The following is a 26,125-nucleotide window of genomic DNA, read 5'->3' on the forward strand; positions in this document are numbered from 1 at the left end:
AGTGTATTTTATTTTACTTTATTATTTTAATTTTTAAAAATATTTTATTTATTTATTAATGAGAGACAGAGAAAGAGAGGCAGAGACACAGGCTGAGGGAAAAGCAGGCTCTATGCAGGGAGCCTGATGTGGGACTCGATCCCAGGGCTCTGGGATCATGCTCTGAGCTGAAGGCAGATGCTCAACAGCTGTGCCACCCAGGTGTCCCAAAAAACTGTAGTTTAAAAGAGCAACTAGGATATAAAGTATTCAGCCTTAGATTCCACCAAATGGTGGTGGATCTCTTTTGGGGCCCACAGTTTACATACCCCTCAACTGTGATAACACCAATGGGAGCAGGGAGCAGGGGTCTCAACACCATGGCCCCTTCAGTGAGCCCTGCCTTGGCCCCAGTGTGCTGGGTAACAGAAAAAAAAAAAGACAAAAAACAAACAAAACAAAACAAAACAAAACAAAACAAAACAAAAAAACTGCTTTGGTTTTAAAAAAGCAACTAGGATATAAGAGAACTAGCCCAAGAAGACTTCCAAAGGCAGGTAAGCTGCTGGGACTCTCTCTGAGTTGAAGTGGCTGATGAGTGTCATAGTTTACATTCCCCTTCACCTTGAGAGAGTGGATGGGAGCAGGTTCCAGGTGTCTTAGGTGGACCACTGCCTCATGAGCTCCTGTTCCCTAGGCCATGTGAGCCTCAGTCATCCCACTAAGGAGTCTCCAGGGTGGTACACACTGGGACATGCCTGGTCAGCATTCCCTATAGCTCCAGCTGTTAGGCCAAGGTGACACAGGTGCAAAGCACCCCAGAACACTCCAGGCCCTCATTATTTGGGCTTCAGATGGCTTTTTAGAGCACCCCCAGCACAGAGTACTCCACAACTGCTTAGCTCACACAACTTTGGTTCCAGCAACCCTGTGAAGATTCCCTCTAGAGTGCCCCAAGTCCCCCCAGCTTACATCCCACCTCAACTCCAGCCATCGGCAAGACCACCCTGTACTTAGCACCCAGGGATATCATGGCCCATGTGCACTTCATGACAGTGGTCTTGCCATGGTGCCCTCTGTGCTGAGTACCCTGGGACTCCCTGGCCTAAGCCTCATCTCAGCTCAAGCCACCCTACCCTTCTGTGCAGAGAGACCCTTTTCCTTATATTCACTTCACCTTCATCTATCCTGCCTGGGCCCTGAGATCCCAGAGATTGCCTTAGCCCATGCCCACTTCAGTTCTGACCATCTTGGAGTGCCCTGGAATCCCCAGCCCATGCCAGACACAACTCCAATCAGCCATCCAAAGTCACCAGGCATACATAATCTACACAGGGGATTACCATACCTGAAACCCTTCCTTCAAGTATAAGAGTAGCTGTTGCACCTAACTCATAGAAACAAACACAGAAAGTCAAGCAAAATGAAGAGAAAGAGGAATATGCTCTACATGAAAAGACAAGATAAAACCTCAGAAAAAGAACAACATGAAATGGAGATGAGCAATATGTTTGATAAAGAGTGGAAGGTGGTTTTTCATAAAGATGTTCACAGGATTGGAGAGAAGGGTGGAAGGACTCTGAGATCTTCAACACAGAGCCAGAAAAAAATATATATATAGAATGAATCAGAGTTGAAGAATACAATAACTGAAATGAAAAATACACTAGATGGAATCAATAGTACACTAGCAGATGCAGAAGAACATATCAGTGAACTGGAAGACAGGGTAATGGAAAGCACCTAAGCTAAACAGTCAAATGGAAAAACTAATTTTAAAAAAGAATAAGGATAAGAACTTTGTACAATGGTAGCATTGCAGTCAATGCACTTCATCTGAGATCTGATTATTGCTAATTGAAAAAGTGAGGATAGGTTAGAGGATCTCTTGGACATTGAGTAAATAAACATGCCTATCATAGGGATCCCAGAAGGAAAAGAGAGAAAGGGGTAGAGAACTTATCTGAAGAAATAATAAAAAATCCCTAACCTGGGATAAGAAACTGATTTCCAGGCTCAGGAATTACAGGGAGCCCTAAATAAGATGAACCCAAAGAAGTCCACACCACAGTACAGAATAATTAAAATGTTAAAGTTGAAAAGCAAAGGGAGAATTTTAGAAGTAGGAAGAGAGAAGCAAAAAACTACTTACTACAAGAAAAATCCCAGGACACTGTCAGCTGAGTTTTCAGCAGAAACGCTATAGGCAGGAAGACAGTGGCATGGCATATCCAAGAACTGTAGAAAAAATCCCCTCAACAGAGAACACTCTAGCCAGGAAGGTTGTCATGCAGAATTAAGGCGAGATAAAGAGTTTCCCAGACAAACAAAAGTTAAAGGAGTTCATTATCACTAAACCAGTTTTACAAAAACATGTTAAAAAGACTTTTTTTAAGGTGGAAAAGGAGAGGCCCTAATTAGAAGTACAAAAATTATGAATAAGAAGATGTCAGATATGATAACATATATACATAAAACATGTTGTGGGGGAGTAAAAAAAAAGTTCTTTTAGAAAAAATAAAACAAAATTGAAGGTTTAATTAATGGTGAATTTCTTGAGCAAAGCAAACAGTGAGCTGATACAAACTTATTTAGAAAACGACAAAGGAGAATAGACTTCAGGGAAGGTAAAGCAGATGATAGAGTACTCAGCAATGTAAAGGAAGAGGTTAGGGAAAGCAAGTAAAAGTAGACATATAAAAAAGAGAGTTACGTTGGAAACCGTATAATTATAAGAACACCCCTTGATTTTTTTTTACATCGCTAAGAATAATTATCAGCAGAATGTGTATGTGTACAAAAGAGACGAAACAATTAGGTAAGTATGCACTGGTCAAGAAAGAAACATATACAAAGAAAATTAAACTATGTTTAATTTTTTTTTAAGATTTTGCTTATTTATTCATGAAAGACACACGCACACACACACACACACACACACACAGAGGCAGAGGGAGAAGCAGGCTCCATGCCAGGAGCCTATGTGGGACTCGATCCCGGGTCTCCAGGATCACACCCAGGGCCAAAGGCAGGCACCAAACAGCTGAGCCACCCAGGGATCCCCCTACTATGTTTAATTTTAACAACAACAACAACAACAACAACAACAACGAAAGACAATAGCTCCTCAGTCTCCTACAGATCCCAGGGAAAACTTTTTAGTTAGAAGCATCCTGAAGGCAGTGGCTCTTTCTGTGAGGTTCTCGTTGTATATGATCCAGCAGAGTGATCTGTTTCTCAAACAACAGGATCACAAAGACTGGGAGCCGACATGTGGGTTAGACATCACAGGGGGCCTTTCGCAGTGTTCGCGGGGTTAATGCCTGTCAACTCTGTGAGGTTGATATTACTATTTCCACTTTAAGGACAAGATGTGAGGTGATGAGATGAGAAAATTGAGGATCATGGAATTGAAGCTGATAAGTGGAATTAGACTCAGATCCAGGTCTTCTGATTTTAAGTGTTAGATTCTTCCCATTACACTACTATGCCGTATTGCTTCTTTTTGAGATGATGATGATAATTCATAGAAATCTCAGCCAGATGACTGTGCCTCTAATTCCAGTTAGAAAACACTGAAATTTGTGGGAACGCAGACTTAAATCTCTGTGTCCTTAATCTCTGTGCTGTGAAGAGCTAGGCTTTCATGTTTAATATCAGCTTAGGCAATTTATCCATACATCAGGAAATCTCCTGATAGGAGTCAAATGCTCAAAACGGAGCCCCCGTAATTCCAACACTTGTGCCCTCGACCGATTCCATTCACATCAAAAATGACCATACGCGGGAGCTGCAGTCAAGATGGCTCTTCAGGGAGAGCCCCTTGCAGAGGTAGGAGGCTGCCTTCTGGCCGCCAGGCTGCTTCCCTCCCTGAAGTGACAAGTCAGAGCTGCATCCCCGAGCCCAGGTGTGTGGAGGGCAGGCCGGCTCCCTCCCCCGGCGGAGGCGGGCCCTTCCCCGCATCTGAGCTGTGAGATCCCCCTGCACTGAGCCTCAGCTGAGGCAGGCCGCAGCGGGGCGGACGGCGGAGCAGAGCAGAGGCTTTTGTTAAGTCCTGCACATTATTTCAGTGCTGCTCTTTAGATTTAAGCTCCTGCGGTTCTTTCCATAATAGCTGAGAGAAATAAAAAACACTGGCCCCCACCCCTTCCTCCCTCCTTCCCACACAGCATCCACACCTACCTCCTCCCCCTCACTGGGGCCTTCTGTCTGCCAGGCCTCTGGGCCTAGAGCCCCAGGGTTGCACCATAGGCTGGCCCTCCTCGGGGGGCTGGAGGGCTGCTGTCACGGCTCAGGTGGCATTTGATGGTGGGACAGTCAGGCCCACGGTGACCTTCCCGGACTTCCTGTCTGACTGGCGAGGTGACAGGTGTGCACGGGGGCAGTTTACAGGGAATCAATCCCTATTTATACTAGCTCACCGCACACCGTGCAGAATCTTAAGCTACCTGATGATGAGAGGTCCATGAAATGCCATCCTGGCTGCCCTCTTCTCAGCAGTCAGGCACCTCATCTGTTTTCCCCTTCCTTATGCCTTATTTCTTATGCCTTTCCCTTACCCCTTACCTACAAACAGCAAAATTATTTCTGTCGTAAAGTTCTCTTACGTTGAAGGAGTACGAAGGTGGGGGAACACCATTCCACCTCCACTTTGAGGTCCCTTTCCTGACATTAATTTTGTCTTAAGACCAGTCACCCTCTTTTGACCCTGGAACTGGGAAGTCAGTGGTGCATAACGTGCATCTAGCTAATCCCAGAGGCAAATTGAGTCCTGCAGACACCTGATTGTAAGTGCGCACACCTCCCGACTCAGAGGAGGGAGCGGTAATTGTGGAGTGAGGCACAGCGATTTCACAGCATCTCCTTCCAATCAGAGCTCCCCCCAATCAGGGGCTCCTTAGTCATTCCCCCCCACCGCATCTAGTCACAGGAATCCCAAACACAGTGGTAGGTCACCCCAACACGAGAGGCCTGGCCCGAGACCCCTGCTGTTTGGGGCAGTTGCCACAACAGAGATTTCCAGCTCTAGGCCCGAAAGACTCTGAGACTAAAATGGAAAAAGGAGAGGACAAATTCTGACTGCTTGGATGAGACCCACTTCATTAAGTAAGAGATGGGCCTGGTTGAACAGAACCCTTCTGGGTATAGCCCAGGATCAGCCTTTCAATCTGTAATGATATCAATGAGCTGCCAAACGACCCAACAGGCCTCGACAGGTGACATTGTGTTAAAGCCCCATGACAAAGGAGAGGCAAAGATGGCTTCTCCAGGAGGAGGTTAACTGTGTGCTTTTGTGAGACATGAAGGCCATTGGGAAATTACTACATGTGGTAAATTCAAGCACTGAAAGAGATACAGCTCTCTAGATAGTTTAGCATTTAACAGCACTCAGAGCCCAAATTAGACTTTTTGGTTTGGCAATCCCCTAGGATATATTTTGCCTTAGTGAATGCACAAAGTACAATTCTGAAACTACTCCCTCCTGGACTTGTAGTCCACAAGCGCTGGCAGCTCCTCCCAATGGCTCATGAGAGACCACATTGGTCTCAGTTTGGTCAAAATAGTAAAACAAATGAAAATGAGTCGATGGCTATGATGGACGGTGGTGCTTATAAGGGAATTTGAATCGTCGTCCCCATTTCAGACCTGGAGTGGATAGAACTGAACCAAAGGCCTGTAGCGCCGAGGGGTCGGAGCAGGGATGTGAACCGAGCCAGACTCAATACCAGTCTGTACTCTCAGTCAACAGGCCACGTTGACGGTGACGGGGGGTCTGTCGAGTGCTCCTCTCATGTGCCAGGCGTCTTACATCATCCTTGTGTAGGGAGTAACTACTATGGATCACACAATAGGCTGCATTTCACTTTTTTTTTTTTTTTAGTCTTTGAAAGATTTTATTGTGACACAGTGGGACAAGATGGGAGATCTCAGACAGGTCTCTGGAGCCCCAAATGTATGTGATGTATTTCCATCTCTAATTTCTAATTTACGGCTTCCCTTGCCTGCAATATTCTTCCCTCTGCCTGAGATTTAGTCTCTACTTCACTTTCAAGGGGTATCATGACTTTCACTATCCCCATAAAACTTTTAAAAACTGTCAGAAAATCTCTTCTATCACTTCTTTGCATTCTGATAAAATTAATTACGCGTACCGACCGTATGCAATTCAATGAATATTTAAAACAATACAAGGGTTTTCTTGTATTGCCTCTATTGATATATGTGTATCATATAATTTGCAATTTCACATGCTATTAAAGAAGCAAAAACATCATATATGAAGAGTGAAATCTACTTGGGTCCATCAGAGTTTTGAGCATAGGACAGTGTTTAAGAGGTTCGCCTGAGAGGCAAAGGCTGGGACTCCAATTCTGGCTCCACCGTGTGCCCGCTGTGTGCCGACTGGTTCCATTGCGCGCTGACTGAATGTGGACGTGTTTCCTTTGTGCCTCGATGTTCTCATCGGTCAAATGGGTGGGATGATAAGCGAGGACACTTCATAGGTGAGGAGTTAGTGAGAAAAATGCAGGCAAAACACTGAGCGCCACCCCTGACACAAAGCATATGCTCGATACATATCACCTAGAACTATCACTTGCTATTGTTGTCACACATACAGATGCTCAATAAATATTGGTCAGAGTACAGATTTACGGCAGTTTAGGGTGAGGACATTTACAAACGTTAGTGTGCCTGCCTCTCCGGGGAGGGACTGAAGACTTATCGATGACCCATGGCTTCTCTCGTCACTCCGGGGAGCCGCGGGCTGATGGTAAAAGGAAGCCCTCCTTCCTCTGAACTGTACTGCTCGCGTTGCCACAGCCATTCCAAAGCATTTAATTGCACATGTCACTCTGCTGAGCACCACACAAAAAGACTGGTAGGGAGATAAAATTCTCGTCCACCGGGAGCTCACAATATCAAGGACATTTTGATGGACATGTGAATTAGAACATAGTGGCAGGGAAAAAAAAATCTGTTAACGTAAAAACACCTTTAAAATGGAGAGATCCTGGAAATTGTTCCAGTTCTCGAACTTTACAGAAGAGAGGCCCAGGATCACGGATCACAGGGTCAGATGAGCTGCCCACGGTCCTTCGGCGTGTGTGAGCACACCTGGGCGCTCCCTCCAGCCGGTCCCTGGGCTGCACGTCTCCGCGGGGCCACTGCTCCTGTACACACTCAGCGCAGGTGCATGTGCCGCTTACACTCGTGCAGAATGGCCTGTGCGCTCCAGAAGATAAACAGACGGGAAGTGCTTTCGTTCTACGCCAGTCTGGAATCTGTGCCCTTAGTATCGGGGTTACGAGGAAATACAGCCCTTAGTTGTGGAGATTTGGAAGAAATATCCCCAAAATGTCCGTCAGGGCATTGTGATGGTGTGTATTGAGGGTCAGTTTGGAGAGGTTCTTTGAGGGGCTAAGTGTCCCCAGAAGCCCATTCATATCATATAACTTCCTTCCCATCGGAAGAAACCAAAAATTCATATTAACCTCCAGGCCCTTGGAGTTAAAAGTCGCTCTAGAGGTCCTTAATGCCCTTTTGACTATTTCTATCTGATTTTTCTTCTTACCCATCACCGAGGAGATGGATGTCTGCAACTCTCTGAGGACATTTCATAACCACATACAAAGTCCACAGTCAGAAAGTCCTTCAGCACGTCTAACTTAAATCTCTCTTACTGCAGTTTAAGCCACAGGCACTTACATTCTCCATTTTAATGAATGAAGGCTGATCAAGGCGTGAAGAATAAGCCCATCTCTTGCTCTCTCTTGGAGGAGCTTCTCCTTATTCAGACTGCAGCTCCCCAAAGACCTCAGAAGCCTCATCCTTGCCCATGGTATTCTCCATGGCATCGTACACACACTGAGGACTTCGGGAAATAAATGAAGGGAATGAAAAGGACGAGTCATACAAGAATTCTGAAACAGGAGGGACGGCACAGGAAAATAGGAAGTTCTTTATTATTTTCCAAAGCAACTAAGTAGGGGGTTGATTTGGGAAAGGTGAGCCGAGAGAGACAGAGAGAGAGAGAGAGAGAGAGAGAGAGAGGAAAAAAAATCTGTCACTGAATGATATTTTCATCGGAGAGGAAAATAGGTACCAACAAATGGAATTTGACTCATCTTTGCAAGTTTCACTGAGCATGAAAATATCCCTTTAAAATTTCCCGTAAGCCGTTGCCGGCTATGGGATTTTTCCAGTGCACGGGGAATCTGAGTTCCAGAGGCCAGGGAATGCCAGAAGGAAAGGGATTTTTTTGATGCTTGGGGCTCTGAGACTGTCAGTTTAAAAAATGAAAGTAATATAGAAGGGCCAAAGTGGCATTTATCATCCCATCTCTCCGGGCTCCTGTCTCTTTAATCAGCTAGCCTGATTTGCCCAGTAAATGATTCCTGAGTGAGAGTGTGTGTGTGTGTGTGTGTGTGTGTGTGTGTGCGCGCGCGCGTGTGCGTGTGCCGGCGCGCGTGTGTTGTAGCTCTGTCAATCCTTGGATTAGAACCAATGATTGCAGCTTGTAGGAGGGCTGTCCAGGGCCAGATTGTACGATGTGTCTCAGTGCCAGAGTATGAGTAGAGATAATTACTGAGAAGTCACACTCTCTCACACCCTCGGCTTTCTTGTGTCCTTCAAGCAAAACAGTGGATTTAAATCTCCTTCCAACAGCTTGAGAGCAACGCAATCTGTCAGGAAAGACAGAAAGAAAAAACCGAACCTGACAAGAAAGAAGAAAAAGAAGAAGAAGAAGAAAAAAAAAATCATGGAAACCATCCAGGCAAAAATGCACAATTCTATCTCTTGGGCAATCTTCACGGGGCTGGCGGCTCTGTTTCTCTTTCAAGGTAAGAGCTTGCTATCGATTTGCCTACCGTAGACCCAGGCATCGCACAGGGTGCTTTATAGGATCCGCAGGCTCCTGAGTCTCGGCTGTGCTGCACGGTTTGCAGGTGGAGGCGAGAGCGTTTACACAGCATGGCTGGGACTTCATTCTCCCGAGCAGGCTGTGAGAATATTGATTCGATTCTGGCTGCTGCCGGAATGGGGGAATGTATATGCATAAGTAAAATGTGGCTGGGGCTCGGGCGAGGTGCGGGGCTGCGCGCCGGTCTCCCCGGCTCTCTGTGCATTCTTGCACACATGCACCACGGAGCGCACACGGAGCCGTGGGGGGAGACCACAGACCTGGAGGGCAGCCGGGGCTGCTAATGTGTTGCTTGTGTAACCGGGAAGGAATTACGAGAGGAAACTTTAAATATCGGCCGGTAAACTTGCAAAGCTTCTAAAAGGAGCGGCTGGAAAAATGCAGGCTAGGAAAAATCAGGTAACCGTGCACCCTGCGAGGTTCTGGTCGCAGACCCAGCTCCGAGGGATGAATCAATTTGCGGCAGCGGCGGACAACTGTGTTAGTTCTGGATGTGTCTGGGGGTGTGTTGGCGGTGGGGGCTGGCGGCCGGGCTGGGGGGGAGGGTCGCCAGCTGATAAAAGGCAGTGGGAGCACTCGGGGTGTGGGGGGAACCCGGAATTGGGGGAAAGATTTTCCAAGTTGAAGGAGAGAGGCAAGAAGAGTCAATGCTAATTTGGTGTTTATTTATCCGGGTGGGGGGGAGCCGAGGCCCTGGGGCGGCAGGCAGCTGGGGTGGGCTTGCCCCCCCCCCACCGTCCCCGGCCAGGGCGGGCTGTGCTGGGTGCCTTTGGAAGCGGCCTCAAGCTCCTGTCCATCTGCTGCACCCTGTGGCCCCGCGCTCGCCCCGGCTGACGTTCCTCGGCCCGTCTGCTCACCTGCGGCCCGCACCCACCCTCCTCTGGAGGGTCTCACTTGCCCTTTTCATAGGAAAGGCGCCCGGAGTCCCCGGGCTGGGGGCTGGCAGGGAACTTTCCCTGGGTGGTCCAGCCCAGCCGCAGTCGGGATCCCAGGCGCAGTCGGGATCCCAGGCGGAGCTCGGCCCCGCACCTTGTATTCCCAGAGGAAAGTTCGGGCTCAGGGGGCCAGAGAGGATGGGGAGCTCCAGCCACCTGGCCCCTCCTCATCCTGCAGTGTGGACTTCTCAGCTCTCGCCCCTGCGTCCCCGCTCCGGTCCTGCTGACCCCCCTCCGAGGGCAGGCTCTGGGGACTGCTGCGGCCCCTGGACGTAGGCTGCAGCATGCACCGTGGGGACCCACGCGGGGTGGGCAGGGGGCGCCGGGCCGGGAGAGGCAGGTGCGTGTGTCCCCTTGGCTGGGGCTCAAGGAGGAAAGCAAGGGGGCTGCAGGGATGCGAGTCCGACCCCAGGAAGTTCAGGAGGTGCATTTTGCCGAGGTGGCCTGAGCGTGGATATGGTCTGCTGCCCTCAGCCTCTGAGGGGCGCCGGCCCTGGCATCTCTGTCCTCTCCCACAGGGGCCTTGGTGCGTGGAGGAGGAAAGGAGCCAACTTGGAGGCATCCTGGGATGACTCCTCTTACGTAATAGGGAGCAGCAATAGTGCGTGTGCGCATGTAAGTGTGTGTGCATGTGTGTGCAGGGGAGGGTGCGCGCCCTGCGTGATCGGGGCCCCTGGGGAGGCTCCCCTGGTCAGAGCAGCGCTCCAACACTCGCAGTGGGGGAAACTGAGGCAGGGCCGGCCTTCTCCCAAGCTAACCACAGACCTGAAAACTAAGCAGGCAGAGGGTAGAGTGAAGGGTCAGGGGAAGGGGAGGGGAGGGGACTGGCCCTCGGGAACCCCCATCTGTCCTCAGGTCCACGTCTCTCCTCTCTCTACATGGAACTGGAGACAATGGCCAAACTTCCACCATCAGCGGCCCCACTGGCAGCAAGCCAGGAGCCCCAGGGCCATACTGAATTTACATATAAATTAGCATACGTGATTTTTTTTCCTCCATCAGAAATAAATGCAGGGAAGCATAATATTTGCTCATACTTGGACTCATCCTTGCATAGACGTGTAGAAAGTGGCAGATCCCAGATGCCCCAGGGCGAAGTCGGATTTCGTGGTCTTGGTCCTCCCTCGCAGTAGGGCCAGGGGTGATGAGTATCATAACCGCCTCACATCCCACCAAATCTGACATTGTCCCCGGAGACCCGTGCTCCCCACCTCGAGCCAGCTGCGAGCAGGCTCCGCTGCATCCCCAGGAGGCAGGCTGTCCAGTTTTAAGGACGACGAACCCGCAAAGACACCCCCCCCCCCCGCACACGCCAGCTGGGCAGGCAAAGGTGCGTTCTGGTTTCCCTCTGGGGGTTGGAAGCTGGCATCCCCACTATCTCTTCAAGTCAAACTTAGGAGAGACTGAGGCAGCGGGGTCTGGCTGCAGTAGCCACCCCTACTGCCCTGACCCCGGGGACTAGTTGGAATGCAGGGCACATTCCAAGGCAATTTTTTCTGCTCTGTTTTTGTTTTAAGCCAGCTCTTCCTAGAGCTGCCACTTCCTGGGGTTCTCGCCTTTTTTTTTTTTAAAAAAAAAAAAGGTGTCCGGAGCTAGTGGCGGATTAGGGACCCCTCTCCTCCCCCACCCCCTGTGCCCCCACCCCAGCCACTGGCCGCCCAGATCCAGATTAGAGGGGGAGGGAATTTCCAAGGGAATCAGCGCTGATTAGTGCTGGGCGGGGGGGCGGGGGGGGGTGATTAGCGCCCTGGGGCTCTGGCCCTAAGACGCCCCAGGGTTGATTAACCAGCAGCTCCTCTTCCCTGGGAACAGGGGCCGGGAGGCTGGATTAGGCGGCTGTCCTTCTCAGCACACCGCCCACCTCCTGCCACCGGGAGGCTCTGAAAGGAATGGCTGGTGGTGCTGCAGCCTTTCTCTTTCTAGAAACCCGGCCAGTCCTCCTTCGAAGGATGAATGCTCCCTTCAACACCTTGCCTGAGCTTGGCTAGGTTCCTGTCTTACCTTCCACATTTTCTCTCATCTCCCCACGTCCCACATCAACGTGTATTCGGGCCACGTGAGACCCAAGGGGGTGGAGGAGAGGGAAGGGGACCCTGGGGCCAAGCTCTCCCCCTCCTTCACTCGGACACTGTTCAGCTGGCAGATGGGCCAACTTCCTGCCGCTCACCGGAAACCTACATTTGGGTGCCAGCAGCAGCCTGAGTTGGGTGATGCTTCAGGGGTGTGAGGGAGGCAGATGAGGCCATGCACCACGTTTACTGGCAAAGTGAAAAATCGATGTGTGATGATGGGCCCCTGGGCCTGATGTAAGCATTGTGGGCACTTGCAAGCACTGCCAAAATAATAATAATAATAATAATTATAATAATAATAGGAGAGAGAGAGAGACAGAGGAGCCTCACAAAGTAAACCCTGGTTGTCAGGCTTGGAGCTGGCAACTTGGGGCAAGTTAGAGGCAAGGCGCGCGCAGCGTAACACATGTACTCACCTTCGTCCTTCATGCTCCGTGATGGTCTTGTGAGCGTTTCACCAAGGGGGCCTGGGGACACCCAGAACCGACCAGTAGGCCTTGCCGCATAAAGACCGTTCTTGGGATTGCAGCTCCAGTTCCCAGGTGCACAGCCTCATCCGGGTGCTGGTTCCTCCTTCCTGGCACTGGTAAAGCCGAATATAGGTCCAATAATGCCTTCCTAGGAGCTGGACGCCTCGCCGCGACCTCTGGGGATTCTCAGCAGGCCTCTCCCACAATGCTGGTATTAGGGGTGGGTCCTTGACGGGCCGGCTCTCCTGCCTTCCTGCTCAGGGGCTGTGCTCTGGAATGTCTGGCTCCGTCCTCAGCATGCCTGCATTCTGGTGGCTCAGAGTTACAGTGACCCGGGCGGGATCGCCCACTGCTCACAGAGGGCCCAACAACTGGGGGTCTTGGGCCACAGTTTATCCACTGGGATGCGGTGATCCCTCTTAATATCCTAAGGACGGAGGATATTTCTAAATCAGTATGAGCCACATGCCTCTGGTGTGTTCGGGACACCTGTGCTAGAAAGATCCGCAGCATCTTTTCGAGTCTGTCTGTTCAGGATGAACACGCTTTGGGGGGAGGCAGGACGTCATGTCTGAGAGGGGGCTCTGTTCCGGGTTGTTATGGGTTTGGAGTTTACGACCTGCTCCCACGCACCACCCAGAAAACCAAAGATGCAATCAAATTCTGCTTTATTTTGACCTCAGCAGAGGGCCTCCAGACTCTCCAAAGCCTCTCATGCGCGTGCCCTCCAGGTTTCAAGCCAGTTCTGGTGGCCTGCCCAAGCCTCGGTGGGGAGCAGGTCCATCTGAGCTCAAAGTCCCCTATGTTTTCTGTAGGGGAAAATCTTTCCCTCTGTGTGCCTGTCTCCCCACCTGCCTACCAGGCTGGGGGGCAACTCCCCTGGGTGCTGTAAGGACTCATTAATGCTTGTAACGCTCCAAACATGTGGCGCTAAGTGGAACTCCATGCTGAGACTGGTTATATTTATGCAGTTTACTTCCTTTCTGCTCTATTGGCTTGTTAAATGTTTACTTTATGTCTATAGTCATTTGAAATTCAATAAAACAAATTAAACATAAAAGATGAAAACATGCAAAAATAGAGTGATCGATGGCATAAGGGTCAAATGGGGTCTGGTGGCGCCATTGCAGCCTCCCTCCCTTGGTGGTGGATGCTTCCACTCAGTTCCACTAGCAAGGGCACTGGGGAAAGGCAGAGGGGCTTTGGAAGGAGCATGAGGGAGGCCTGCCCACCACCCACTTGCCAACGGAGGTGCCATGCTGGCTGGGCCGGTGGCAGAGAGGAGGTGGTGGGGAAGAAAGCTGGAGCTAGTTTTGGAAGGTTAAAAAAAGAGCTCTGGTTTGGACCAGAAAGAAAAAGTGGGAAAGAGAGGACTCAATCCTCCACCTTGACTGCGAATTTGGTCAATAATCTCTGAGAGTCTTAGATTTTATTTTCTGTATTTCTGCATTTATTTATGCAACCTTCTGGAGGAAGCCTGCTCGGGCTATCAACTGCTTAGACTTAAAGGATCTGTGTGTTCCTGCACCTTCCCGCTCCTCCTCTGTCTCCCCATCCCTCTCCCACTCCTGCCTCCTGTCCTCTCTCCCCCTTTTCTGTTTTTCTCCATTTCCCTTTCTCTTTCCTCCTTTCATTCTTCCTTCTCCTCCACGGGAACAATAATTGATCAGTTGACAGATCTAGGTCATGCTGGCAGGGGTTGCTCCGCTTCATGCAGGCTTGCCCAAGAGAAGGAGAGAAAGTCTGTCTTCCCAGTTCACAAGGAGCCAAGATGATAGGGCATCGCGGGGGGAAGGGGAACCAGTGAACTGGTGGGCAGTTTCCGGCATCCTTAGCAAGGCTACCCGGGACCCCGTTGATTGATTGCAGAGTGCTCAGCCCTGCGATATCCCTGCCACTCCAATTTTCCATATCCGATTTACCTTTGCCACTTGCCCACATTTTGCTCAGCTTCTATACCCTGCCTGTTCCCATTTTCCTTTCTACTTTCCCCTCCTGTCCTCTTCCCCTTTTCTCCTCCTTCCAAAACCACGACAGATCACAGATACTCCCACCTAAGTCATATTAGAGAGAGGCCTTTTGTTTATTTGCAAGAAGAAAAACAGAAACCCTGCCAGAAGAACTCTGTAAGTCATTTGCAAACTGCAAAACAAACCAACAAAGATTCACATTTTCGGTGCTGAGAAGAGAATATTTCAAGAGAGACTGTCAAGCTAAGAAATCAAATATTGGAAAACACATTCTTTAGCACTGTTACTAAGGACATCTTAGGTTACTAAATTTGAGGTTTTTTTTTTTTTTTTTTTTCTTCTCTAAGAGTATTGCCTTCACAGTTATAAAAGACTGTTCAAAGAACTGGCTGGTTTTGGCTTCAATGGTTCATTCAGATTCACTCCCTGGAGGGGCTGCCTTTGCTTAGTCTTGGTGGTGCTACTACCAAACTCTAACCCAACACAGCCCGTAGCTGTCTATGTGTTTATTGGTTGGATCACCCAGCATTTATTGAATGTTTATTATGTTCCGTGTGGAGTTGTAGGTGGTGGGAATAAATATGTCGGTGACTAAAACAAACTAAAGGATGAGACCAAAGGCAGAGTAGAATTTCCAAGATTTGGCTTGGTTTGCCATCCTTTTTTAATAGTGCTCAGAAGCACCAACAAGGAGTGCCAGAAGCAAGCGGGAGAGTGAACGACACAGCTTCTGGTTTCTGGTGGAAATGAGGGCGGGCAGCAAGGGAGCAACTAACCCTTGATCGCTGTTCCACCTGGAGAGCACTGGGAGAGGGTGCATGGCTCTAGTCCTGGGTTAACAACAGATGAGAGGTGCTGCCTTTGCTCCTCCCTGCCGTCTCCTGCCAAGAAGGGCCTCATGCATGTTTGATGTGCCCTCAGTTAGTACATGGATGATGAAAGCTGGCGTAAGTTTGTTGGCCTTGTGACAATTGTCTTTTGTCATTCAAGTTATTAACTGATTCTTGGCACAATGCCACCTGTCTGGTAGCCTCCCCAGCTCCTTTTTGCCCTGCCTTCTGCACAGAATTAGAGGACCAAAGAAGGTAAGCAGAGCGGGGATGGGGGAGCGGTGGGGGGAGCTTATATAAGACCAGGAAAGGCTTTGCCTCTGGCAGCTAGTCTGCATGGGGCAAATGCTGTGCAGGGGACCTTTGTGAGGGATTCATAACTCAGGGTAAATCTAAGATGATCTCCCTTCTGAGAACCCTTTGACTTGCTACCCACTCATCATACCCAACTTAGGGTTCCGAGAATAATAAAAATGCATCATGATTTATTTGTTCTCCTCTGGTCATATACGACAGTTGGGGCACAAGCCTTCTTCCAATCCATCAACTTGTCTTTTCAGCCATATGTACAAGAGGGAATATAGCTTCTCTTTAGGCTCACACTGTACTAGCTGAGTCCGGAATGCTCTGAGATGATTGTCTATCTGGCTGCTTCTATCTCCATTCCCATAGTGGTGGTGATGATTGTTCTTAGCTTTTCTCCTGTAGGAGAACAGATAACTGCCTTTGTCATGGATCCTGATTCTTCTAAGTCAAGCAGCCTACAGCAGTTGGGATCTCCTGACCTCTGGTCCTCCGGGGGTAGGTTCAATGTGTATTTATTTGCAATATTTTCATTCCCTATATCTGTGGTTCTCAAACTTGGTGTATTCAAGTGCCTGAGGAGATTTATAAAAATACCAATGACTGAACCCTATCCCAGGTGAACAAAACCAGAACTTCATCATCAATCTTATTCAGAGCTCTATTAGAGGTTCTAATAGGTGGTCAAGTTTAAAAATTGTACCTCTACAGTCATCTGAAATGTTCTATGATCTTGAGTAAGACACTTCCTCTATATGAGCCTTAGTTTCCACATCTCTAAAATATAGAAGTTGGATTGAAATGTTTGCAAGTTTCATTTCAAGTTCAACATTTTGCAATTCTGCAAATAGTCTTTTTGTGTATACCACTTGAAAGAGAGTGACGCTAGAAGAAAGTATTCAGAAGTAGTTTCTGCTTGCAGGAAGCTAAGAATATAGACATAGTCACAGACAGATGACCAAAGTCAGAATGTGTGAATGCTGTGTGTGCATGCAAATCCTACATACCAATTCGTATCTACTATATCACATATCCATATATGCATGTATATCTTTATAAGGCATCCTCAGGATGGGAGGAAAGGACTAACTAGTCACAGCATTTTAGGTAGAGGGAATCAGGAATGATAAGGATTCTTAACCAATCCATCTAATAAGGGAAATTCAGGATCACTTGAATGTGGGTCAAGAAAGAACGTGTTAGAGCTGGATTTAGAGAGTGCTAAATGATGGTGAGTCTTGGAAGAAGCCCCATTCCTTAGTGTGAAGATTTGCATTTTCTCTTCTGCTCAGGCTCCCCCTTCCTGTCCCCGAGAGTCAGTGACCCAGGAGTGTTGCTCCCATTGCCCTCCTTGTCAGCGGCAACCAAAGGCCCAATGCTGAGAACCTCAGTGACAATTGTGCAGCTCGTGCATTAGGCAGAAGTGATGCTGGTTCCACCCCCAAGCCAGGTCATTTGCTGCAGTACACACAAAAGTGAAAATATGGTCTGTTTTGATGGATCTGCAGGATACGAGGGCCATGGGGAACAGAGCTACCCTGGAAATTTGTGCCCAGGGCAGTCTTTGAGTAATTCAGAAAGTACTCACATTGAAGGCTCCCCAAAGTGTTCACACTGCTGCGTCCGTCAGCCCAGGGTCACAACCAGCTCAAGCCCAGAGGAACTTTCAAGATGACTTCTTTCAGTCCCTCTCTAGGAGCTCTGATACCTCAACAATAAAGCTGCAGTGGTCCCCTAGCGTCTGTCTCCAATAAGAGGGAACATGCATCTCTCCAGATGGTCTATTGTACCTGACTGTTGGATTTCAGGAAGATGGGAAGAGGAGGAAGGCAAAGGAGAAAGAGAACCTGTCTTCGTATAGATTCCAGCCATTTGCTCTAGGTCTAGAGAGAGATTATCACACCGTGGCTGGATTGCCTGGGTCCAAACCCTGGCTCCACCACTCCCTAGTTTGAAACCTTATGTGATTCAGTCAACCTCTGTGATTCTCTTTCCTCTTCTATAAAATGGAGATAATTATGAGACTTAGCTTTAAGGCTGTTATGAGGATTAAATAAGTTGCTGCAGATAAGGTGCTTGGAGCATTGCTTAGCACATAGTAGGTTCTCAATAAATATTACCTAATAGTATTATGATTGATATTATGATTGATATCACCCACAAGACAAGTCTAATCCTTCTTCAACATGACTTTTCTTTAAATACTTGAAAGAAACATTCCCTCCTCTCCTTCCTCAAATTTTCTCCCCACAAGGTTAATTATCCCAAGCATTTCTCCTATTTTCTATATTATCATCCATAGAGAGGGTGCTGATTGCTTTTCTCAAAGATTGTTCTGGTTACTTTGTATTCATCTTAAAGTCTTATCCCAGTGTGCTCTGAGGAGCCCAAAATATTATAGAATGTGGACCCTCCTGGTTCCAAATCCAAAGAAGATGAAGTCTTAGCTCTTTGGGAAGGTATTGGAAACCCTACAGGTCTGACCTAGGTTTGCCAGCCTCTCCTAATCCTCTGCACTCCTGTTCCATGGGCTCCTTCCTCCCAGCATGTGTGCACACTGCTCCCTCTGCTGAGTGTCGTCCTAGTCTACCTCGAAAACACTTGTTATAATTCAAGAAAAAATTCCAAGCTCAGGATCCTTCTGAAGTCTCTCATTTCATCCTTTATGCCTCCATTTCTCTTGACCTTACCTCTATTCTTAACATTCACCACACACTGTGTAGTTACATGCTCACATGTCTATCTTCCCCTACCAGTCTCTGAGCTCCTAGAGGTCAAGGGCTGCCTTATGTATCTTTATTTCCCAGGGAACCTAGCAAAACACTTGGCACAAATTCAACACCCAGCATTTATGGCTGGAAAGAAAGGACACAGAGAGGGAGAGACAGAGGGGAAGTGCCATAAGGTCCCTTTAGTTTTTTTCAGGAGCTGTTGTCAATTCAACCCTTTCTTATCCTATGCTTGTGGTGTTTTGCTATGTATACAACAACCTAGCCTCAGAACTTACCCTTTCTGAAGTTATCTTATCAGATTCAATTACTACCTTTTTTTCTGACAAAATCTTTTTGGGACTCTGAATCTGTGATCCCATATTTCAGCAATCCCTCCTGGTGATAATCAGTCATAAATCTTATGCTGTAGGCACTTGGGGTGTGGTGGATGAGCTCAATATTTATGATTAAACTTACCCAAGAGCAGAAAATAGCCACTCTAGTGGTCAGTAGATCAGATGAGCGGAGGAACAAGGTGGCTATCTGAACGTACATTGGCATCAGGAGAAGCAACACAGATGGGAAATTTGGATCTAAAAAAACTGAGGAAGTGACTGGATGGATTGTAGTTAGTTGTAGAAGATGAAGTGCTCAAATGTTTCTTATCTTCAGATCTACTTCTTCTTCGGATCTACTTTATCTCACTTTCACAAAGTTGACCACTAGGTCATTTGGCTCTCCTCCTAAACAGTCAAGGAGAAACTCATCCCAGACATGGAAAAGGTTAATTGACAGCTTTTTTCTCAATGTAACCGGTGACACATAGAACTCTGCAGTTGTATAAACCATTTTGCTAATTTTGAAAACAAATAAAAATTAATTGTTCTACATTTCTCCTTTCTTTCTCCCCAACACATCTTAATAGAAGGATCTAAATGCCTTGTCACCATTTTTTTCATTACTTTCTTGCACTACTGAAGACTTGTCAAGACCAAAATAATTCAATCATCAAATACAAAAGCTTTTTCACAGATTCCTAGAGTTGTGAGATATCATGGAGTATTCTCAGCTTCCCCCCTAAGACAATGATCCTGTCTGAATGATTTTCACCAATTTATGTCCAACAACTCCAGAGATTCCCAGTGAGCAGACACTAACCACCTGCATTGTGGTCCCCAGTTCTGGCTGCCTATTGAAATCACCTGTGGAGTTTATTATGAGCAGATGCCCAGGGATGACTCACAGAAATTCACATTGAAGAGGTCAGTATAGGGCAGAGTCTTTTGTACTTCGAAATAACTACAGATAATTCTATTGTGTAGATACAATGGAGAATAAATGATATTAGCACCACTTTTCATAGTGGATAAACTCTGTGAGAAAATACTTTTTTGGCAAGGACTTTCGATATCGCCTCCAAATCAATTATTATCCTTTCTCTGTATAAACAGTGCTCTAAATTTGTTCAGGGTAGCAACGTGCCTGTTCAAAATATTTGTCACCAAAATTCCCTTATAGCTGAATATGGTCATGTAATGCAGTTCAGGGAAATGGAATATAAGCACAAGTTTACTTGGGGTTTTGAGGATCATACTCAGGAAGCCTGAGCTTTCTCAACCTTACCATTGCTGCTTCTCCTTGACTCAGAGAATAGGATACTACCTAGAGGTCCAGGAAACAGCTTGAAAACAGGAAGATAAACAATACATATAAAGAATGGCAAGGGGCACCTGGGTGGCTCAGTCAGTTAAGCATCTGGCTCTTGACCTCAGCTCAGGTTTTGACCTCAGGGTTGTGAGTTCAAGCCTGGTATTGGGTTCCACACTGGGCATGGAGCATACTTAAAAAGAAAAAAAAAAGATTGACAAAGAAGGAAAATTTTAGGCTGAACCAAATGGACTTAGCTGTTTTGGTAAATCAAAAATAGTTGAATATAGGCAATTTCATATGGCTCAATCTAATTAAAGGACCTTGGGTTCAAGATGACATAGCAGTTGTACTAGCACTAGGATACATGTTCCCATACTCACTATCACTTATGAGAAAAAAACTTATTTAATTACGTTTCTGTTACTCACAGATGAATATAATCCTAATGGATCTATGTTGAGCAAAAATTTGCCTCTTTCTAACTTCTGTCAATTAGAGTTGCTCAAAAATATAAGTAATATTGTGTGATCTTGTTTCTAAAAGATGGTTATCACAAACACTACTTAAATTGACATTCTTAGCTCCTTCTTATGATTATCATATGGCATAACTTTTAAACCATTAATCATTCTGATCCTTATCTTCTGAACATGCTCCAGTTTGATAATGATCCACTAAAAGGCATTACCATACAAATTCTCCTAAATGTAGTTTGATTGGTAAAGTGGAGCATAGACTATTACCTACCACATTTTGGACTGTATGGTTACATACATATGGTTACATATTATTGTATTATTTTCTTTTATTTTTTCAGAGATACTACCCTATTGGCTCATATTTTTTTTTCCCTATTGGCTCATATTGATGTGATTCAGTCATTGTGATGACCAAAATGCTACTATATAAAACCTCTCTTATTCTCGCTTATATTTAACTTTCTTTAAATGTTTCTTCTGGGGATCCCTGGGTGGCTCAGCAGTTTAGCACCTGCCTTTAGCCCAGGGCATGATCCTGGAGTCCCAGGATCAAGTCCTGCCTCAGGCTTCCTGCATGGAGCCTGCTTCTCCCTCTGCCTCTCTCTCTCTCTCTCTCTCTCTCTCTCTGTCTCTCTTTCTCTGTGTCTGTCATGAATAAATAATAAAATAAAAAAAATTTAAAAATAAATGTTTCTTCTAAGTATTTGAAATTTTATTCCTTTGAGTCCTTTATTTAAATACACTGAGATTATTTTTGGATTCTGATGAGTTGTCACCACCAGCTTTGTGTCATCCTCGGATGATTTAGACATATAATCTCCACATCAGAATGATTAAAAAAAAAAAAAGCAACATAATAGCACCAAGGGCATGGCCAGTTCTTATTTACATTTATATTTCAATAATAGACCCAAGGGTATGGCCAAGTTCTTACTTACACTTATATTTCATCCACTCCAGAATGATTTATTCATACCCTACTGTATGCTAGCCATAAACAACAACAAAACATAGTTCTTATACTCAATGAAGTAGACAATTCAATACAAAATGGTAAGTGTTGAGATAAAAGCGAGTGTTGTTTGCCTATGGCAGCATCTATGAGAATTTTCAGTTTGGAAAAATCTTCTAGAACGAAGAGATGTGAAAGCTGAGACACAAAGGTGACTAGATTTAACCAAGTAAGAGGAGAAATAAATGTTACAAATAAGATATGGCACATGCTAAGGCCTAGAGTCAGAAGAGCATGGTAGGAATTCAGGAATCCAATATCCAATCTGGCTAGATGGAGTGTGTTTGTGTGGTTTGGGGGCTCAAAGGGATGGGGGAAAAGGGGTAGGTAGAAAGACAAGATATACAGGTAGAGATGTAGGCAGAGGTCAGAGCTTGAATAGCCTTAGGTTTCCTATTAAAGATTTTATATTGAGAGAAGAAATTATGTTGAAGGATTGCATGAAGATAGTAACATGGTCAGCTTTGCAGTTTTACTTGTTAGGTAAGGTTATTTGGGTTACTTAAAAATGTTAAAATATGGTTCTAGTGACAGTGTGGAAAATGAATTGAAATAGGGGCAAGACTAGAGGAAAAGGGAGCCTTCTAGAAGATGCTGCAGCCAATCAAGCACAAGTTAACCAGGGTGAGTGCTGCGGAAATAGGGAGATATGGGAGTAATCAAGTGTTATGGAGGTAGAAGGGTTGTGACTTAGAGATGGAGAAGAAAGAAGATGATAAGTAATAAAGGGAAGTGAAAGAAAACTTTTCATTTTGGGGTAAATGATGCTTAAGTGGGTTTGAGGGAAATGGTGGTGATGCAGTTTGGGCCACAAAGTGTTTGAAGATGCCTAATGGTAGACATGTACAAAGTTCTATCCAATATGAAGTTAGCCACATTGATCTGGAACTCTGGAGAGACCTTTGAGCCTCAACAAAGATAGTCTGTGACATAGATACAATTAATTACCCAGGAGAAGAGTAGAGAATACATACTAGATAACTAGTACCCAAAATTTGGGAAGAGAAGAGATCTTGGGAAGATAACTGACAAGAGGTGGTCAAAAACATAGGAGAAAAGCCAGGAGAGCATGGTGCCATCAAGGTCAAAAGATGTGTCTGGAGAAGGCAGGAACAATAACAGTGTCAAATGCTACTAAAGGATCAAGTGAGATTATACTTAGTGACAAAAATTTCTTCTATCCCCTTGGGAGAGCAGTTCTGTGGGGTGGAGCCCTTAATGTGGGGAACAAAAGTAAGGTGAGAATATAGAAAATGTGGACAATTATCTCAAAAAGTTATTTTTTTTGGTTGTTATTGCTGTTGTTAAGAAAAAAAAGAGGGAGGAAATGGGGAAACAAGGGGGAATTGCAATTGAAGAGGATGTTGTTGTTTTTATAAGATGGGAAAGAGTTCTCTGAATCCTGAAGGTCAGGTGCTCATTAAGGGGAAGGATGAAAGACCCAGGAGATATCTTACCAAGTGAGGTCCTCTAGTAAATATGAGAGGGTGAGAAGGGTGGCAAATCTTGAGCACTGGTAAAAGTATGAGTCTTGAGTACAAGGAGAAAGACAAATTGCATTACTACATATATTAAAGAAGAGAAACTTATTTGAGAATTCCCACTATGATTGGATTCACCTGCAAATGATAGAAACTACACAATAAAAGTGGCTTAAATAAGACATTTTCTGTGTGGCCACAGAAACATTCCTCTCTGTCTTTTCATGGCTGGTGTAATGTCTTCTAAATTGAGGAACCCCATCCTTTCTGTGGTTCAGATCTGTTGTACAGGCCACATCTTTGGCCCTGTGGTCTCAGATGGCAGCATCTGTGTGCCTGGCAGTGGGACGAAAGGGTCGGTGAAGAAGGGACAGAATGCTGTCTCCCAGTGTGCTGTCTCCCAAAGAATGTTCCTTCCTGGAAGCCCACATACGGCACTCTTCTCCAAGTGCCTGTGGACAGAACTTAGTTACCCTGCTACATTTAGGTGCCATGATGGGAAATGCATCATCCCCTTTGGATGACCATGCGCCCAGAAAAATTCAGGGGCTTATTATCATGGAGGAAGAGGAAGACGGATGTTAGGAGACAATTAGCATTTTGTGTGGCAGGAAGGAATGTTAGATCTCCCCTCGACAAGGATGGAAGCCCTTGGATCCCCACAATACACACGTGATTAAGGTATCACCACCTACTTTTTTTTTTCACCACCTACTTTGTGGCATCTAACCATAGGTTGTCAAACTGTCATTAGGGAAACGCAAATCAAAACCACAATGAGACACTACTTTACACTCATTAGGATGGCTGCTGTTAAGAAATTTAAAAAGGAAACTAAAAAATGTTGGTGAAGATATGGAGAAATTGAATTGGAATCCGCCTCTGCATTGCTGGGGGGCAAGTAAAGTGGTACAACCATTGTGGGAAGCAGTGTGGTGGTTCATCCCAAAATTGAAAATGGAATTATGATACGAGCTAGTAATTTCACTTCTAGGTATTTACCATAAAAACACAAAAATTTGAAAGCGGGGATTCAGGTATTTGTGCAGCCATGTGCGCAGCAGCGTTATTCACAATGGGCAAAAGGTGGAAACAACCCAAGTGTCCATCAGTGGATGAATGGATAAAATACGACGTGTGCGTACAATCAAGTATTATCCTGCCTGAATGGAATTAATGAATGAAATTGTGGCACACGCTGCAGCACGGGTGAAGCTTGAAAACACAATGCTAAGTGAAAGAAGTCAGACAGGAAAGGACAAATATCGTATGATTCCTCTTAGGTGAGGTCAAAATAGGCAAAGTCATAGAGATGGAAAGTAGAAGTTTCTGGCAGCTGTAGGGAGGAAGAAATGGAGAGTTGTTTAATGGGTAAAATTTCTCTTTGGGATGGTGTAAGCGTTCTAGAGATGGATGGTGATGCTGGTTGCACAACGGTGTGAATGTACTTGATGCCAGTGACTTATACATTTAAAATGGTTAAAAGGGTAGATTTTATGCTGTATGTAAGTTGCTCTGATAAAGACAAATGAAAAAAGTGAAAATCAACTGTCTTCACACAGCATAGATTTGGGCAAACCTTCCAGCTTGGTTATAGGAAGGCGAAGGAGTCTGCATTCAACGGCTGTTATTTTCACTGAGTGTAATCCGGGGAAGATGTGTGTTCGCACACACGTGTGTACATGTTCACATACGTGTCTATAAACCTGTAGGCTGCATTTCCCAGAAGGCAGAAAAGACTAAACACAGTGACTTGTGGAATGGGCAAAATGCTGATTTCGACTCAGGATCACAAAGTCTCCTCCTTTCCTCCTGGCATCTTCTTCCCTCTGGACGCTAAGAGGCAGTCTGACCCGCTCCTTCTCGATGTCTCCATCTGTTCCCATGGTTCTGGTCCTACCATTGAGGAGATAGTAGCCGACCATCTCTCAAACTCGGGCTCACCCCCAGCTCCTTGCTTGGGCTAACTCTCAAGGGAATTACACGAGACGCAGTTACATGTTCACGGTTTGCAGAGTGCGTCCACATGAAGTCTACTCTGCCGTCAGAATGTTCTTTCTCACTCCAGCCCTGCCATTAACTCTGACTTTTGGAATCGAATATTCTTCCCAGAGCCCTTGTATTCTGCATCTGTAAAATAGGAAATTTAAACTTCCTTGGAATGTAGCTTCCATGTTTCACTGAATTATGTTTAATGAAACCTGGGAACTGCACTTCCCCTCTGCCCCCTGTCCCCTGAACCCGCACGCCCCCCTCCTATAACCACTCACGGCTCAGTTCAGGGAGGCCTCCGCGAGACCTCCCATATCTGTCCCTCCTCCCCTGCCCGGTGGCCCTGTCTCACTTCAAGCTCAAGTCACGTCATGCTAAACTAATGCCGTCTCTAAATAGGTCCCCTGCTACCAGGTCCTCCCCAGATGAGTCCATCTTCTCTCTTGCTAATAATTAATTATTGCTTAAAAAAATGTCACCTCAGTCTTTTCTTAAAATATCCGTTAGCTCCACGCGGCTGGCTTTCAAGACAAACGCCCAGGGTCCTTAACTTGGCACGGAAGTCCCTCCCCTAGCTTGCCCTAGGCTCTCTATTGCTCTGGCTCAGGCACCCACTTGCTTCTGCCCTTTCACCCTGCAGGCCCCAGGCACTGCCTCTGGACACTAACGCCCCGCTGCCGCAGCACAGGGCCTTTGCACATGCCGTGCCCAGGCAGGGTTGGCCTTCCCGCAGGACTCACTCAGTGCAACACTGTACAAATTTGCATCAATATTGAGGGTGGAATGATGGAATAATCCGGGCCAGGGAAGGAATTTGAAAGGCTGAAAAGGAGAACAAGGATTTTTGAGACCTACTCCAGCCCTTCATTTCTATCCTGAGCCTTCAAGCGGACCCCTCCGAGCGGTCTCCTTGTTCCTAGTCTGCCTGAGGGGAAGAGGAGGGGGTACACAGTGTCCTTAGAGTCATGGCTGTCCAAGTGTGGCCTTTGAATCAGAAAGTCCAGGGCTTTCCGAAACCTAGCTATGTGCATTTCAATAAACCCTTCAGGTGATTGATGCTAAATTTGGAGAACCACTGACTTAGAGAAATGGTTAACATAGGTGCAGCGAGCTCTGACTGGAGGGACCCCAGGGTGGGGGGCGCAGGAGGAGTCACCTCTCTACCCTCAGGGGAGGGGTCTCAGTTTCTCTTGAATATGCCCACCCCAGGAAAAAAACAAAAACAAAACATCAGGACAAGGCAAACTTGGTGCTATGCAAGCGATGGGAAAATATAAAGTAAGTCATTAAATATTCCCTTTTGCTCGGATTGCCAGAT

General features: G+C 46.4%; 1 protein-coding gene and 1 pseudogene across 4 annotated transcripts in view; both read left to right on the forward strand.

Annotated features, from left to right (window-relative positions):
* Positions 1-8,572: 8,572 nt before the first annotated feature.
* NTM (neurotrimin) overlaps positions 8,573-26,125 on the forward strand; it is a 931,059-nt gene continuing 913,506 nt past the window's right edge. For all 4 annotated transcript variants that reach the window (XM_055304696.1, XM_055304697.1, XM_055304698.1 and 1 more), the window contains exon 1: positions 8,573-8,822. In XM_055304696.1, coding sequence (XP_055160671.1) covers positions 8,741-8,822 — 82 coding nt within the window. In that variant the 5' untranslated portion in view covers positions 8,573-8,740. The remainder of the gene's footprint in view (positions 8,823-26,125) is intronic.
* LOC129497996 (U6atac minor spliceosomal RNA) lies at positions 23,413-23,518 on the forward strand (annotated as a pseudogene).

The sequence above is a fragment of the Nyctereutes procyonoides genome, unplaced genomic scaffold (genome assembly GCF_905146905.1).
Source record: "Nyctereutes procyonoides isolate TBG_1078 unplaced genomic scaffold, NYPRO_anot_genome, whole genome shotgun sequence".
Taxonomy (NCBI): Eukaryota; Metazoa; Chordata; class Mammalia; order Carnivora; family Canidae; genus Nyctereutes; species Nyctereutes procyonoides.